Genomic DNA, 17,714 nt, shown 5'->3' on the forward strand with positions numbered 1-17,714 from the left:
TTTTCATCAGTCTGTGTTAGATATGTCAAAAATAGAGGTCAAAAAACAAAAATGTGTCTAGGATTTATACAGAAATTAAATAGACAGATATTCTAAATATCTGTGAGATAGAAAATTGCCACAAAAATAAACTTCTATTATTATTCTATGAACTATTGGGGGCTAAGCATATACTTTTTTCTGTGTTGTTGGCAGCAATCTATCTGCAAGTCTGTGGTTTTTGTTTTTTTTTTTTTTCATTTGCATTAAACCATAGATTAATGCTGTCAAGACAGACCTTTTACAAGGAGTCCTTTATAAATTCAGATGACCAGTACCAGGATCAACACTCTAGCAGTGGATCCTCATCAAAGTTCTACTGTGAGGGCCATATGTGCCCTACTCACAACCACACAAAAAGTCATGGTAGAATAACCAGGCAGAACCTGGAACCATGAATATCTGCACATGACCCTTGTGCAAGACATTCTTTTCTCAGGAACTTAGCAGTACAAACATTATCCTTGATTTCTGATCACTAGCTAGTCCACTAGAAATCCTTGAATGGTCATATTTATTTCAGCATTCCCTTGGCTTTCTGAGTTAGAAAGGGCCTGTGTCACATCTGCCACTGCTTTGAGCACACTGTAAGCTCAAAGAAGACAGCACCTCCAAACCTTAAGATTTTCTTCCGAGTTTGGTTGAGCTGCGGCTGTTTGTCTGTTCCACACAGGCTTGGGCCCAACGCGGGAGATGGAGCCCCAGGACTGTTGAGGCCTGGAAGTCCCTCCCCTCCCCCTTCCCACTTTGCTGCTTTGTGGCATTCCCCTCCCTCTACCTTCTCCTACTTTGATAACCTGGCTATGACTAGCAGAAGTACAGCCAGGCCCAATGGGCAACCCCAGGCCAGCAAAATATGCCAGTTCAAATTGGTCCTGCTGGGAGAGTCTGCGGTGGGGAAGTCTAGCCTGGTGTTACGTTTTGTCAAAGGACAGTTCCATGAATACCAGGAAAGCACCATTGGAGCGGCCTTCCTCACCCAATCCGTGTGTCTAGATGACACAACAGTCAAGTTTGAGATCTGGGACACTGCTGGGCAGGAGCGATACCACAGTTTAGCCCCTATGTACTACAGGGGTGCCCAGGCTGCAATCGTGGTCTATGATATTACTAATCAGGAAACGTTTGCTCGGGCAAAGACATGGGTAAAGGAACTACAGCGGCAAGCCAGCCCTAGCATTGTTATTGCCTTGGCAGGGAACAAAGCTGACCTTGCCAACAAGCGCATGGTGGAGTATGAAGAGGCTCAGGCATATGCAGATGACAACAGCTTATTATTTATGGAGACTTCAGCTAAGACTGCTATGAACGTGAATGATCTCTTCCTGGCAATAGCAAAGAAGTTGCCAAAGAGTGAACCCCAGAATCTTGGGGGTGCGGCAGGCCGAAGTCGGGGTGTGGATCTTCATGAGCAGTCCCAGCAAAACAAGAGCCAGTGTTGTAGCAACTGAGGGGTGGCTCGCAGCAAATATGTATGGAGTTAGCAGGAGAGCTAAGAAATAACCTCCATCCCCACCCCTCAGCACACAGCCCCTACGGTAACAGCACACTGAGCCCTGGCTCCCAAGGGCTGCCTCCTGACAGCTCCATCATGACACTTTTTAATGCTTCAGCAACCAACACCAGGCAGCTGTTGCCACTACTATGCCCTACCTGGGGCTTTGGGTCACATCTCCCCAGGACCTTCCTTCCAAAACAAACTTCTTCACTTCGTGTTCTAGGTGCAAGACAGTGACCTCCTCATTGTCCCCCACCCCCGTGTTTTTCCAGTGTTTCAGAGAAGACTTCTGTCTCCTGCCTCCCATCCCACCTCTCATCATTACTCCCTCTTCTCGATCCTGTNTCTCCTCTTNACAAGATGATGAAGGGTAATCCCAGGGACTGAGAAGGGAGGGATATACTTTTAGTTACATTAAAGACCTTGTGGGGAGAGTAAGGCTCACAGCAGGAGGGAGTGAGGAAACATTGCTTTCCCATTTTATTTATCTGGTAAGAGTTTCTTGTCTATGAAACACTGCGGCACCAATGAGTAGGACTTGTGGAGGGCGTTCCTAGGTAGGAGTGAGAACAGGGAGTCAAGCTCATAGGCACTGAATGGGAGTTTATTAGTTAGTAGGACAAAGGTCGAGGTGCAATGTCACCGTGGCTCTGGAACTTGCCCNGAGGCTGGTTTCCCTTTTGTCCCCATCCACTCACCCCACTCGAGTGTGGGGATTGGACCTCAGAGTGCTCCAAAGAATCTTCACTGGTTGCCTGCACCTTTAGCTCTGCTGTGATCTAATTGGAGGAGGTATTCTGATACCGTCCTCTGAGGCCTATGTATACATAGGCATTTCCCCTACCCTGGCCTTGAGATGGCCTTAACCCCAGACACCATGCCCCTGCAGTTTGCACTTTATTTGATGGTAGTTCAGTCAAGATACGGGGTTTTTTTTTTGGGGGGGGGGGGGTTGATTGATTTACCTATCCTTCAACCGTTTTAATTAAATGGAATCTACAATGAATGAGGTTTGGCCCTATAGAAGACAGTAACAGTGGCAGCTACTCACACCCAGTCTCCACTGCTAGCTTCCTCTGACTGATTCATACCTCTATTCTTGGGTATAGGTTTTTCTGAGCAACTGGGAAGTGGCCTCAGAATAGCATGGGCCATGGTAGTGGAGTAAAGAAAGGTCAGGCAAAAGGAGTGTTCCATCTTCCCAGGGTTCACATTCAGTTTGCTATGTCTTACCATGTCTTTTCTACTTCCCTGTAAATATGTATAAGTCTTTATTCTCTGTACAGTCTGCTCTGCCTCCTGGTTCCCATTAGCCCTCTTTTCTTCTCCTTTTGTTAATATCTTGGATTTAGTTCCTCCTTCATTCCCCCACTTACTCTTACTTAATCCATGTACCACGAGGGGCTCCTACCACAAAGGCTGCTTGTCCAATGACAGGGCAGCTAGAACTGAAGGTGCCTCACAACTGCCTTGTATCATCAGAGGGCTTTGGTCCTTCCTAAGTCTCTGGCCTCTCTCCGTCCTATATTAGGTGTTTGAGGGTGTCTGTGGGAAGCTATCAAAGCAAGAGGAAACTTGGTATTTTAGCCAGAGTTTGGGAGAAACATGCAGAAGAAAGGAANGACCACGGTAACCTCNAGTTGAGCCTTTCTGCCCCTTGGGCTCAGANANTGNCTTGTGTTCCAGAGCAGCTGAGGAATCCATGAGGCCAAGATTCTCAAGGACCCAACTTAGGTTCCTCCACTTAGGACTCAATTCTCTTCCTTTTCCAGGGGCAGCCTTAGTTCTCATGGCCCTGAAACATATATTTACTTCCCTAAAATCTGTTCATCTGCAAAATATCCAGGCACATCCATTTTACAAGTGGAGACTCGAGGGAAGCTCTCCAAGTCTCTTAGAAACTTAATTCCTTCTCTGCAAAAGTGAAGATGTTTTATTGCCTTGGGGCTGGGAAACCATTTCCCTAGGCTTTACCTCCCTCCCTCCCCCCTCTCATAGGAACAGTATTGGCCTTAGTTCCTGGCCTACCTGCTGCCTTCCCTCTCCTGCCAGCTCTCCTGCCTTTGCTGGAGCTCTGTTGGGCTTGAGGGGTTTTGTTCGCTCCCTCCCCTCCCCTGTTACCTTTTTTCTTTTGATCAGTTTTTAGGGGGAGGGCTCATCTTTTTTGCCTATATATTTCTTTCCTAAGGAAGCATTTGCCTTTCTTTCACTCTCCTAACATAACAATCGTGGTAACAGAATGCAACTGCTGATTTATCAATGTATTTAATGTAAGGAAAAAAGGAAAAAAGAAAGTGAAAAAAAAAAAGATTTTTCTTCCATGCTCACCTTAATTATCTTTCAATTTCAGACTGAGTTACCATATTATAGTAAGAGAAGACTTAAAGGCATACCATATAATAGTAAGAGATGATATTTTTACTGTCTCTGCCAGCAGGTATGACCTCCATGTAAGCCCCTAAATGATACCCCCCCAAAAAATAATATCAAAGCAATTCTTCAAAGGCCTTCTATGCTTCTAAATGTTAGGTTATCAAGGGAGCAATTCTCAATGTTGTTACCTGATATTACATGTATGATAGATGAACCACAAAGGAAAATATAACACATCTGAATTTGAAAATAACCCATCTATATTTAACCTTATGTATCTGACCCTTGACTCTCAAAAACATTAGTTGAAATTGGCTTCTCTGGAATAGTTTGAAAATTGCACTCTACAGAGAGATGACGAGTTTGCTCGCACATACTGAAAGACCTAAGGTACTGGCAAAGGGTATGTGCCACTGATGCTCACAACTAAGACAATCAGTTTCTCAGTCTTCCTGAAGAAAAACTGAAAAGCAACCAAGTATTAAATGAGAAATGAAAGCCAGATGTGGTGGCGCAGGCCTTTAATCCCAGCACTTGGGAGGCAGAGGCAGGCAGATTTCTGAGTTCAGGGCCAGCCTGGTCTACAAAGTGAGTTCCAGGACAGCCAGGGCTATACAGAGAAACCCTGTCTCAAAAAGAGAGAGAGAGAGAGAGAGAGAGAGAGAGAGAGAGAGAGAGAGAGAGAGAGAGAGAGAGAGATGAAATAAAAGGATTTATAGGGCCCCTAAAATCCATGAAGGACTTTAGGGAACATTTTAGAATGAGTTAATAATGACAGTCTTGATAAATATAACAAAAGAGATTGCCCACCATCTATTATTTCCATGCACTGTACCCTAAGTAGTTTCACTTCAAAGATAAGTTTTCCTTACCAATTCAGTAATTCTTTTAAATAAAGGCAAACAAGCAAATGTGACTATTAGCTGTAGCAATATGTTCTTCCATAAATATATATAAAAAACAAGGAAATAAAATTGAATAAGTTACTTCTGTAAATATTTAGCCAAGTATTTAAATAAAATTGCTAATTATAGTTGGTATTTGCTCCACTAGGAAAAACATCTTATACAAATACTGGCTTAGCACACACAACCACAAGCTATGTTTTGGCTAGTTGAATTTAAAGCCCATGATACAAATCTAACAATTTATGTATTGTAGTATATTTTCCTGAATTAAAAATCATAAAAAGTTATGTCACATTTAAAAATACAGTAAAATAAGATTAAGGTAGTTAGACAATGAAACATCTAAGTTTAAAGATAATTTTGATGCTTTATATATTAATTAGCTCTTGTGCTAATTAAGACTAATTATGCTAAAAGAACATAAAAATCAACTTAATTACAGTAATAATTGTGCTAAGTCAAGATAGAATGATTTAAAATAGAAGAGAATTATTTAACTTTACTAAACAAACTCGCAAGTCCCAATTTTCACCTTGTAAGAAGCCCTTTGAAGCACGTGATCACTGATGCAATGTTCTGTGAAATTCTCTAAGTGTAAATTTTCTGAGACAAGCTTCAGTTATAATTAAAGGTAAAAGACCACTTTATTTAGGAAAAACAGACCTACACAATTTCATTGAAATTATTGCTTGATATTAATTTTTAACTTATAAAATATTGTGGTTTAAGGTACAGCTAAAAATGGGATTCTGGAAGCATTCATAGGGTTCTGCATGCAGCTCTGAACTCAGAGCACTGCAATGGGAAGGCTTACATCCACTCACTAAGCTTGTATGGCTCTGTGAATGCTCACTTTCATTCATTCTCATCATCAGGAGATTCTGGCTACATCACATAACACGTGTATAATGCCAAAAATATTGTATTGGGTTATAGTTTACAAGGTTAGTAGATTATTTTCTTTATGTTGTACAGGAAGAATGTATTGCTGGCATATTTGGTTATTTGCCTTTGAAAAGTCTTCAATAAACTAACAATGAAAGTGTCTTTCAGATGGAACTTACATGACACAAGAATAAGTACTCAAAGAATATCACATACTACGTCTATCAACTCATGACCAACACTATGATCTGCAATCAGAAAGTACAGGAGAGAGTGCAAACCAAAAGAACATTTACCTTTGCAGCATATAATTTCTGATAAGAACTTCCAATGTATATTTGCTTCATAAGAAAAAAACATCAGCTTAAAGTACTGGGCTTAAAAAATATTTACACTAACTCACAGTAAAGCAAGAATGTTTTAAATGTATTGCCTAACATTTTAAACAGCTCATTCTTATTTCAAAATGTCTAATTTTATCTGAACCAAGATGAGATCAAAAATACTTGTAGGATTTGTTTTCCATGGGAATGAATAATTACTCAAGGTAGTTAATAATTGTAACAGATAGAAAGTTCTATCAATACAACAGTGGTCTACTTTCCTTCCTGAAAACAGATCCCTGAACAATTCCTACAACTACTGCAACAAGCTACTTGTCTCTGATCAGTATCATTCATCTACTAATCTATTACTAACAGCTTTACACGCTCAGGAAGGTTACACCTATGTGTTTGCTTTCAAGGCAATCAAGACACGTATTCTGGAGACTAAGTAATTCAGTAAAAGGCAGGTCCAATGGCCGATTTAAGAAAATTAATCTCAAAATGTTCTTAAAAAGAACTTCTTTATCTTACAAAGAAAGATGACTTGTAGAATCACTTAGTTCATTCACCCTAATAACAAACCCAGAAGGCACAAGTGATCTACAGACATGTTTCTTGTACTTATCTTGAGTAATTCTAAATCCCTTTTACTCCATGGTTATAGTGGTACAAATTGTGGTGTGAAAGCACTAATAACACACTATAAAGTGCACTTTTTGGGATAGCATTGGAAATGTAATTGAGGAAAATACGTAATAAAAAAAAATCAGTATCAAGGTCAGGATTTGAATTCTAGACTTAGTTACCTGATAGTTCAGGAAGTGAGCAATGACATAATAATACAACATTCAGAATAAAATAAAAATAGGAAATTCATCCTGCACAATTAAGTTACACTGCTAGACATCAGAAATCAACCTATATTCAGTAAGTTTAACTTTGCATCCGCCTACACTGAACACAAACTCAGGCCACAGAACAGTAAAAAGTTTTATTATAAGGCACTGTTTTGTACATGGAAAATAAAGTACTTCTGAATGATAGAAACCAGAGCAAAACTTTACTGCAGCTTAGCTCGATTTCTTTTAAAAGCCACTGAAAATGAAAAATTATTGTACTTTTGTCATATATTTATTAAACGAACTTTTTCAAAAGTATACTGCAGTTTCATTGGAAAATTAAAAAGTTTTAGGATGATTCTTATTTGAAACAAGTTAATACTAGCTAAAATAAGATAATACATCCAACTTTAAGATTCCAGTCATCTTTATAAGCATTCATCATAAAATGGGATTCTATACACCCTCACATAGCTAAATATCTGTATTCATCATTGAGGAAGAAATCCTGCTGCCTTTATCATCTTATGAATAAATGGTTCTCTTGCTGACACACTGTATTATATCCTGGTCCCTGTGAAAAGTGAACTTTAAAAGCCTGGACAGCTGAAAGCAGATGTTTATAAACAGCATGCTTCAGAAATCAAGGACTTTGAAATATTTAATGAAATAATAATAGGTAGGAATCCAAGGGAGCACACAATGGAATCTCAGTGTCTTAGACACAGATATGCATTGTTATTAAAAAGGACTACAATATTTTTCCTATGACATATTTTCTATCAGTTATAAACTAAGAACAAAATGCACATCTTTATAAGTTGGAAAAACTGAAGTGGATGATAAAATCAGCGAATAAAATCTAAAAGCAGAATACTGACTTTTCCACTTTCATCTCCTTGATGAAATAAATAAAACTTAAATATTAAAATAAATATAAGCACTAAAATGAGTTCTGAAAAAAAATTCCATAGTTGCTTAAAAGCCCCAACCAACTACTACATGTGGTATTAGCACTAAGGTTTTATAAAAGCTATTCATAAAAAATATATTATTATAATAATTTTATTTATAATACTCCAAACTATTCTTTCTAAACCTTCACTGAAAAATACAATCTCTTCTAGGTAATAAAATTATAAATGCCAAGTAATTCTTAAGGACTGTTTAAATAGCAAGGCATTTTCTTTTTCTTCATAGTATTTATTTTAAGAATAGGCCATAATGTATTACACTCCCCTTAGATGATAAACAAAATATTTTTTTATTTAAATTCAGGGTCATGAAGCATGGTTTTTGTTTGTTTGTTTGTTTCTCTGTTTTCCCTAAACTGATCTATTTTGATTTACTGGATCAAAATAAGCAAGCATTCAGTGCAAAGTAACTGCCCAAATGACACAACCTCAGTTTTCATTTCACTTCAAAGCTCTTGACGTTCAAATCTCCAACCTTTATATTACATTGAAATAAAATAAAGGATAACCCATAAATGGGCAGTGAATACCATAAATATTAGATTTACATTTAAATATGTTTTAGGAAATGAGTCTCAATACAGAAACAATAACACTATCCACACTAATGCAGAAGACTTCAAAGTCAACTCAGCTAATTTGAGAAAATCATGCCTTACAGTTTACTAGATCTTAAACTTTTCCCACAACTTTAAAATGCAACAACCCATTAAAAAGCTAGTATGTATGTGTATATATTCATGAAGTCTTTCTTTATTATTTTGGACTGAAAAAATAATGTTTGTCTATATAACTCAAGCTTAAAATCCAAAGCAAAGCGGCTATATAATTCTCAATACCTTAGAAAATACATGAAACAGAGCTTGATATATAAGATATTTTTAATAAGGGAAGTAATAAGAAGTAAACACAAATTCAACCTCATAAACGACATTTCATTTTTACCTGAACATGAACAAACCACCATTTTTGTGTCTCTCAAAAATGAAGTATATTTAAAGAAAAGCTCATGTTAACCTAATATTGTTCTAATCTTAGATCATGGCGTTGCATTATAAAATGAGTAACTTTAAGCTATAAATATATAACTTATTGAATATACCTCATCTTAGTTGTGTAATATAATCTTATCTTATAAGACCTTGAACATTTGCTATGGCTAAGTTTGAAGGTAAAGAAGTCTTTTCCTTAGCTGTATATCATACTCACTTTATTACATCTAGAATTATTTCTTTCACTTTACAGAAAAAGATTTTTTATGATAACTGTTTTTTTATTATGCAGGAGCATTATATATATATATATACATACATGTATATACATATATATGTATATATATGCGCCTCAGTTCTAAAAACATTCTTATTAGCACTTCAGAAAAGACCAAAAGCTGTAATATATTACATGGTATGGAATACGCCATGAAGAACCTAGGAGTGCAAACAGTAGGATACGGTACAGCAAAGAAAACTTACCAGACAGTTGTTTCTACTTGACTGTCATTAAGCTGTCGATTGTCCAGCTGGGCAAAAAGTGGAAAAAGTACTTGAATCCCTCCAATTGAATGGATTGCACTATGAATTGAATGTGTTACTATAGCTTTCACATCCTACAACAAAGACAAAAATATTTGTCAAACTTCCATGACAAGATTTTTATCACTATTTCTAACCCTAGGTATCATTATATGGCTAGTGTATCCTGATACTATAAGAGTTCTCAATCATGTACTTATTGATAGGCACACATGTATACAGTAAAAATGACGTATCTTTGACTAGTCACTTTTAAAGCCTGAATAAGCTAAGCCATTATCCTAATCTATGAAGGCATTCTAAGTTATTCTAGAAGAAAGTATTATTATTGGATTTAAGGACATTCAAGTAATTTTCAAGTTGATAGATAAGACCTCCTCAAATCAGAATATTTTTTATACCTAGCAACATCATGTTCAGGAAGACAACAGACTTTTATTTCAAAGGACATAGAAACACATGATAACAGATGGGGTAAATTTCCAAGGCAGTCAAAAAGTTGAAGACAGAAACTTGGTTTACAAAAGCAGAAGCAGCAGTAGCATTTGCAGGTGAACAGTGCTTGCTGTGGGAAGGAACACAGGCTGGGTGCTGGCAGCATGGGTCCAGCCCCGCCCACCCACCTGGAGCATCAGTGCATGTGGGGAGTGCACAAAGATGGATGCATTTTCTTTTGGTGAGGACTCCAGGCAAAGCTGAGCATCGGTGGCCTTGGCGTTGTAGGAAAAGGCAATACTACTGGCAAGCTTCCCGTCATACAGAACCTGTTTGTGATGTTCTGCCAAATGAATATCACTCTCAGACTTAAACTTGAAGGTACTCTGTAAAAATAAAGTTTCATTAATACTCTTTTCAAAGAATCTTTAAGGACTCTAAATCTTTAAAGCAGAGAAACAATGGCAGGAATGATTTCCTGTATTCCCTCCAGTATCTCACCCTGCATCCCAGTGTTGCATACCCTGCTACTCTCACTTCAGATACGAGAGTTGTTTGATCTATGAACATTAAATTTTTAACTCAAACACTTAAGAATGCCGCAGATCAAGTATATCTGGCCAAAATTCAAACAGTTTTCTACCTCTGGCCTGACAACTCTCTGTAGTGGTTTTTTTGTTTTGTTTTTGTTTTTTGTTTGGTTTGGTTTGGTTTGATTTGGTTTGGTTTAGTTTGGTTGGTTTTTCGAGATAGGGTTTCTCTGTGTAGCCCTGGCTGTTCTGGAACTCACTCTGTAGACCGGTCTGGCCTCAAACTCAGAAATGCTCCTGCCCCTCTCTCTGTAGTGTTTTCAACTCCAATCTGGATGAAAACCTCTAATTACCAGATGTAAATCAAGACAAAGGCAAAATGAGCAATTAATCACATGTATACAAACTTATAGATGGTACTTTTAAATTAAAATGTTCAGTTATTTCAATATTAAAAATAACCAATGCTGCCCTATTTGGATAAGATATTTTACTCTACTTAAGTGGAATAAAGAACATTACTTCTCACCTCAAGTTTTCCAATTTTAATTACTTTTTTAAAGCTCACTGCTTCTCACTTCTCAAGATAAAAGTAACAGTTTCAAAATATGCCATTTTAAAATTAAATTTTTATTTTCTTCCCTATTATATACAAAATAAAACTGCAGCCAGAATTACTAAAAAAAAATTAGTAAAATTATAATTGAGGCATGTAGTGATGCTGTCAAAATGAAGGAGCAGCAGCCTAAAGAATGGCACAAGTTTCTAACAACTCCACATCTGACAGAGGAATACCATCCAAAACTATATAAAGAAGTCAATTAACTAGATATTAAAAAGTCAAATAATTCAATTAAAAACTAGGATACAGATCTAAACTAAATTCTCAAGAGGAAACTCAAATGGCTCAGAAACACTTTACAAAATGTTCAACATCTTTAGTCATCAGGGAAATGTAAATCAAAACTACTAGATTCCATATCATACCCACCAGAATGGTTAAGATCAATTAAACAAGTGACAGCTTTATGCTGACAAGGATGTAGAATGGGGGAACACATCCATCCCTGGAGGGTGGGCAAACAAAAAGAGTCACTATGAAAATTAGTGTGATGGTTCCTCAGGAAGATGGAAATGAATCTCTCTTAAGATCTAGCTATACTGCTCTTGGACATATACTCAAAGGATGCTTTATTCTGCCACAAGGACACCTGCTCAACCATGTTCACTGCTGGTCTATTCATGATAAACAGAGACTGGAAATAACCTAGATGTCTTTCAACATGAGAATGAATAAAGAAAATGTGATATATTTATATAGTAAGAGTGTTACTCAGATGTTTAAAAAATGACATCAGGAAATTTACAGACAAATAGATGAAATGAGAAAAAACTCAGACTAAATGAGATAACCCACACCCAGAAAGATACATATTGTATTTTCTATTTACTTATATGTAGATACAAGCAGTTAAATAAATGATAACCAAGGTACAATTTGTAGACCCAGAGAGGTTAGGTATACTAGGGGAGCACGGACCTCCCAACAAGGGGGACGTTTATATGTATTTATAGATTTTATAGTTCATAGAGTTTATGGGTGGCCTTGGGTCAAAACAGAGAGGAACAGGAATAGGAAGATAAAGTGAGGAGGAGAAGGGGTAATGGGGTTGAGGAAGGGAATAGAGAGAGATAGCTGGAACTGAGGAGATTTTGGGGGTGGTATGGAAACCTAAAAGAGTGGAAATTTCTTAAAATATACAAAGACAATCCTAATGGAGTCTCCAAATAATGAGGGCAATAGAGTCCCAACTAGCTTTCACTTATCACCAAACAAAGCTTCCAGTACTGAACTGGGTTATATCCAATTGAGTTGTCGGCTAAAGCTGTTGCCAAGATACATAGGTTGCACTCCACAAACTGAGAGTAAGGTCCCAATGTTAAAGAAAACATCCACACATGAACATGGAGAGGTCAAGCTGGTGCCTACATAGAGCCTTTTCTACTCCACTTATTGTCTTTGTTATGGGAACATACCCCAGAGGCTAACAAAATAAAACATGAACACTAACCCAAACACAAAACATTTGATCTACAGTCTATCTTGCCTACAAAATGTTAGGGCAATGGTGGCACAAAGTTTGTGGGAGTAACCAACCAATATCTGATTTGACTGAAGGCCCCTCCACAAGATGGAACCAGTATCTAACACTGGTAAACCATGAGAAAAGCGTCCTCCTACAACAGACAGGAACTAACACAAACCCACAGCCCTGGGAATATATGACTCTAAATGGGATATCTCTCAAAGATCAGAGAACCCCAAAGAAGAGGAGGAGGCAGAAAAACTTTAAAAGCCAAAGGAGGTAGAGGACACCAGAAGAACAATCAATTCTCAATCAACCGAGCAAAGCTCACATGAACTCACAGAGACGAAAGCAGCAAGCAAGCACAGAGCCTCCATGGGTGTGCATCAGTTCCTCTGGGCATAGATTACAGCTTTTAGTTTAGCATTTTTATGGGACTCCTGAGTGTGTGCATGAGTGGGTCTCTCATTCTTGGGTCCCTTTTTCCTTCTGTTGGTTTGCCTTGTCCAAGTTCTATGTAATGGTTTCTTATTTATATTATAAGGTAAAATGTATAAGAATTATACAGGATATAATGTATAAGAAAAGAATATATTTTAATAAAAATAAAATAAAAAGATAAAAATTTCTCTCTCAAGAACTTTCAAAATAGATTTGTATTTTAAGAAATGTTTGTAAATAAATGATGGTAGGAATTTTATAAAGTTAGAACTTAATTTTAGTCTCAAATTTCCTGGAAAAATACAAAAATATATCAAAATATAAATAAATGTAGAAAATTTCTGCACAGACAACATACAATATGTATTGTGGCTATACATTATTATTCCTATGAGACCTCATACCATCTGTTAACATGCCACAATGAGAAGACCTGAAATAGAGCAGTGGGTTCCTATTCCAATATATATTGGCTTTATGGAGAATAACAGAAACATGACTGGAGAATATAGGAGTTAATAGAGGGTACAAACAAACTAAAAGAAACAGGTAAACAGTGTAAAAGATCACATACATTTCTAGCATACTAAATTCAAACCTGACTTCTTTTCTAGAACTTAGATGCTTCAAAGACTCCTCTGAGAACCTGAATTCAAATCAGGAGAAATCAGATTTAATTGGTGCCTTCAGTTAGACAGCTTTCCAGTTCATAAATGCTAAGCGGAATTGTGGGAGCACCTTAAATGTTTTCTTATTCTCCTACTGCTTTCTATGCTAAACTAGTGACACTGTTTCTATGTTCTGGTAAATAACTCTTCAAAAGGAAGAACTGGTATATGCATCTTTGGGAACCTGCATACACACTCTCACACACACCACATTACAGTATGTAAAACCTGCAGGATCAATAGCCAAGAAAATGAACCATACCACACAGAAAGGTAGAGTAAATAGAAGGATATTTTTTTGTACAAAACTAGTTTATATTTATTCATACATTCATGCACAAAGATATAAATATATTTTATATAAACACATTATTATTCATCATGTAACATACATCATCCATCTTAATCAATTTTAAATTATATAATAATCTTTCCAAAAATAATACTGGCAGCTACCCTAACTGAAGATTGACTGTGATGTGTTGGAAATACTTCCTCAGTGAATCACTTTACAGAAGCATAGAAAACGTCTAGCCACTTACACCCTCTGAATGACCCACAGGATCTTTAGCTTTAGTTTTGTTAACACATGACATTAAAATCACATCAGTATTGAATCCCATAACGAACCCAGAAAGCACTGTATTAATATGAAATATCAAAAGTATCCTGTCTTACTTTTCATGGACTTTGAAACATGAATAAGCAGAGTGAGTGCATGGGCAATTCCAGTAGAGTTCTGAGAGTATCCAGTGAACTCTAACCCACAACTGCAGATCATTAAACACATGAAGACAGTTTTACTTGTAGTGTCTTCTTATACACTAGTATAAATTCTTGCTACAGAAATAAATCTTTGAAAGAAATATTTTTATTTTTATAAAACTAGCCTTTATGTTTAAAAATTATTGGTAATACATTCATTCATCAGTTAGAAATTAATATCTACAAATTAACCATTTTTTACTTGTAAAACATTGAGATCACACAGAAATTTTAATAACACTTTATATATAAAATGGATCTTTTTCTATATAAAATGGATCTTTTTACTAAAGAAAAGTATAAAGAACTAATATCTAAAACCTTGCAAATATAAAAGCATATTACATTAAGTAGTTGAATGTGTTGGGTAGTACTTAAACAGACTGAGGCAACAGAACAGGATCATAATTTTGAGGCCAGATGGTATACTCATACAATGTATATACAAGAGAAAATAACACTATATACAGGTAGCACATATATCGAGATTAAGTTGCAAATTAGGCAGTGCCTCATTTAGTAGAACCATAAACATCTAAGTCAGATCACTTACATAATACAAATATGAGAATATTTACTAAAAAGCTCTTAAAATGCTAAGTCTAACTGCCACAAAAGTAGCAGCATGGTATTTTGTAATATTCACCTCCAGAAAGCATTAGTGACATAAGTGAATGTCAAAAATATAGACATTTTGTTAGTTAGTTTGCTTGCTTTGAAGACAAACTGGCCTCAAACGTGCAGCAATTCACCTGGCAGTCTCCTGAGCACTGTGTTTGGAGTTGTAAGCCACCATGCCTGGGCTGCCACATTTATATAAAGGACAAAAATATTTCCCTCCCCATAAGACATAATGAATGCTGCTCAAAGAATGCTGTGATGATTGTGCAATACTCAGTAAGTGTGTCTTGAGGCTAGCTCTATATTTTACATTTTCCCATTTATAGCATAATTTATAATTCATCCTGGGCTATTAAAAAAAATAACACAAAAAAAACGAGAATCTACATCTCTAACCCTATCTTGAAAAATATGTAAGATGATCAGTTCATTTCCTTGCTGCAATTTCTTGATAATTCTACTTGAGCAGAAAATATGGTCCAAATTTTGTACTTTAATATTCAAAGCCTTCAACAACTTAAGCTTACCAAAAGCATCTCAAAGCTTCATTATAAAACAGATCTTACAACTAAGAGTTCTACCATCAAATTATGCTGAATGATGAGTCCATCCACCCATAATCCTGCACACCTTAGTTTCCTTCCTGCAGAACACATCCTCTGCTCAACTACTTCTGAAACTGACTTATATTCTAAGAACTCTTTAAAATTCTTCCTTGTCTATAAGATTTCCTAAATTCTCTAGTCTGAAATTAATCATCCTAGCACAAAACTTTGATCATATTTGCATTATACTGCCTTTCTAATACACATAACAACCTTTAATTATAAATGATTAGGTATCTAATTATATTCTCATAAAAGAGTATAAGCTTAATCATTTAAATTCCCAAAGCTTAGAATACTTCCTTGAAATTTTCAATATATTAATTTTTTCAATTGAATCCCCTATAATCAGCATTGCTACCCTGAAACATATAAGATTATTGGAAAGAATAAGGATTATATTCACAATCTTGACAAAAATGTCAAAATAGGTAAAATAATTGTAATGCTTGTAATGAAATCAGTACTTCAACATAGCAGAAAATGGCTAAACCAATAAAATGCAAAGATAATGACATCTATCAATTTACCTATTATACCAAGTTCTGGCCCCATGATTACTGTAACATTTCATAAATTAATAAAGAGAGGACATCACTGACATAATGTCTAGTAGACATGCAATCAATACAATGACCCTGTTACTACAAAAGACTTTTCAAATATTTCACTTGCAAATACCAAGCAATTTCTGAAATGGATTCTTTTGCTATCTGCCTATAGTGCCCTGGTAGACTTGGTATTTCAGTAGACTGGAACTTTAAAAAAATCAGACTGAATAATCATTCAGTATTATAACAAGGTAAGAGACATAACTTACAGAAATGCCTGGAACAGAAAGAAGTGTAGATATATATTTTTTCAGAAGGTATACATTACACACACACGCACACACATACACACAGACACACACACACACACATTAAATGTACACACATACAGATGAAAGCACTGCAATTTCTTTCCCAAGTCCTTTCATTCATATTTTTTGCAGTAAATACAGAATGTCTGAGGTTGTGGCATAATTCTACTCTCACTGGATCAAGACAACAAAGAGTCCATCTCCTGGCATCTAGTCTGCCAGTGATAATAGCTGCATTTTTCTTAAGTCTCCTAGAGCTACACCCTGCTTATCTCTACAAAGAACCCTCAAAAAGCCCTCTTCTGCCTCAGCAGAGAGCTCCTCAAATGCACCCTGTACTGGCAAAGCCCAGCTGTGTTGATTGGTTGTCTTGACTTCTGACCACCTTAGGTCAGGTATTCCATCCCCTGGGCTTCACTAAAAATACTGCAGATTCAGAATCTTTATGACGTATGTATAATAAACTAATTCTATACTATACAATTATACATAAGTTTCATTTCATATATAATACACTATAAAGATATATGACAAACTTGCAAACTTTATATGCCCCAGTACAGGAGAATGCCAGGGCCAAGAAGTGGGAGTGGGTGGGTAGGGGAGCAGGGTGGGGGGAGGGTATAAGGGACTTTCGGTATAGCATTTGAAATGTAAATGAAGAAAATATCTAATAAAAAAATTGGAAAAAAAGATATATGACAAAGATTTGTACTCACAGAGATTTTAGTTAATTTCATCTACATAATTTCCATTAGTATCTTCAGACCATGCCCTGACTGCAGGTGACTGAAGCCAGAAAAGTCAAAAACATAGACGAGGGGTAGTGACATGTCAATAATAACATTCAAGGTAAATGGAGTAAACAAATCAGCATTCAGAAGTTGTCAAGAGGAAAAATAAACCAAGTTCCTACAGTGCACTCTCAGTAGGAGCCACATTTTAAAACCAAAGAAAAACTAAAAGGCTTTTCTATGCATAGAAACAGAATTAAGAAACAGTCTACAGAATGAGAGAACATACTGGGAAACTCAAGCTGATTGAGAGTTACATATATAATAAAAAACACTAAAGTTAACAACAAAATACAATTAAAATAGACCAATTAAAAGTATGCAATAGACCCAAATAAACATTTCTCACAAGAAGAAATATGTATATGGCCACCTAATCTAATCTCAAAGGAAATGCATATTAAAATCACAAGACAATACTGCCTCACTCCAATAACAAAAAGATCAAAGAATACAAACAAAATTTCCCTATGGAGCAGCAATCTCACTATAGGTATATCAGTGCAGCACCTTTCTCTTCCTGTGCCAA

The 17,714-nt window shown here is 36.3% G+C and overlaps 2 protein-coding genes across 11 annotated transcripts in view; one reads left to right on the forward strand and one right to left on the reverse strand.

Annotated features, from left to right (window-relative positions):
• Nucleotides 1-17,714, reverse strand: part of Nbea (neurobeachin) — a 543,806-nt gene that overhangs the window by 409,567 nt on the left and 116,525 nt on the right. For all 10 annotated transcript variants that reach the window (XM_029475176.1, XM_029475174.1, XM_029475170.1 and 7 more), the window contains exons 9-10: nt 10,001-10,198; nt 9,318-9,451 (exon numbers count right to left, since the gene is read on the reverse strand). In XM_029475176.1, coding sequence (XP_029331036.1) covers nt 9,318-9,451; nt 10,001-10,198 — 332 coding nt within the window. The remainder of the gene's footprint in view (nt 1-9,317; nt 9,452-10,000; nt 10,199-17,714) is intronic.
• On the forward strand, nt 686-1,629 carry LOC110291569 (ras-related protein Rab-5B). Its single transcript, XM_021158783.2, has one exon. It carries the CDS (start codon nt 843-845, stop codon nt 1,488-1,490), a length of 648 nt encoding a protein of 215 aa, XP_021014442.1. The 5' UTR covers nt 686-842; the 3' UTR covers nt 1,491-1,629.

The sequence above is a fragment of the Mus caroli genome, chromosome 3 (genome assembly GCF_900094665.2).
Source record: "Mus caroli chromosome 3, CAROLI_EIJ_v1.1, whole genome shotgun sequence".
In the NCBI taxonomy this organism is placed as follows: domain Eukaryota; kingdom Metazoa; phylum Chordata; class Mammalia; order Rodentia; family Muridae; genus Mus; species Mus caroli.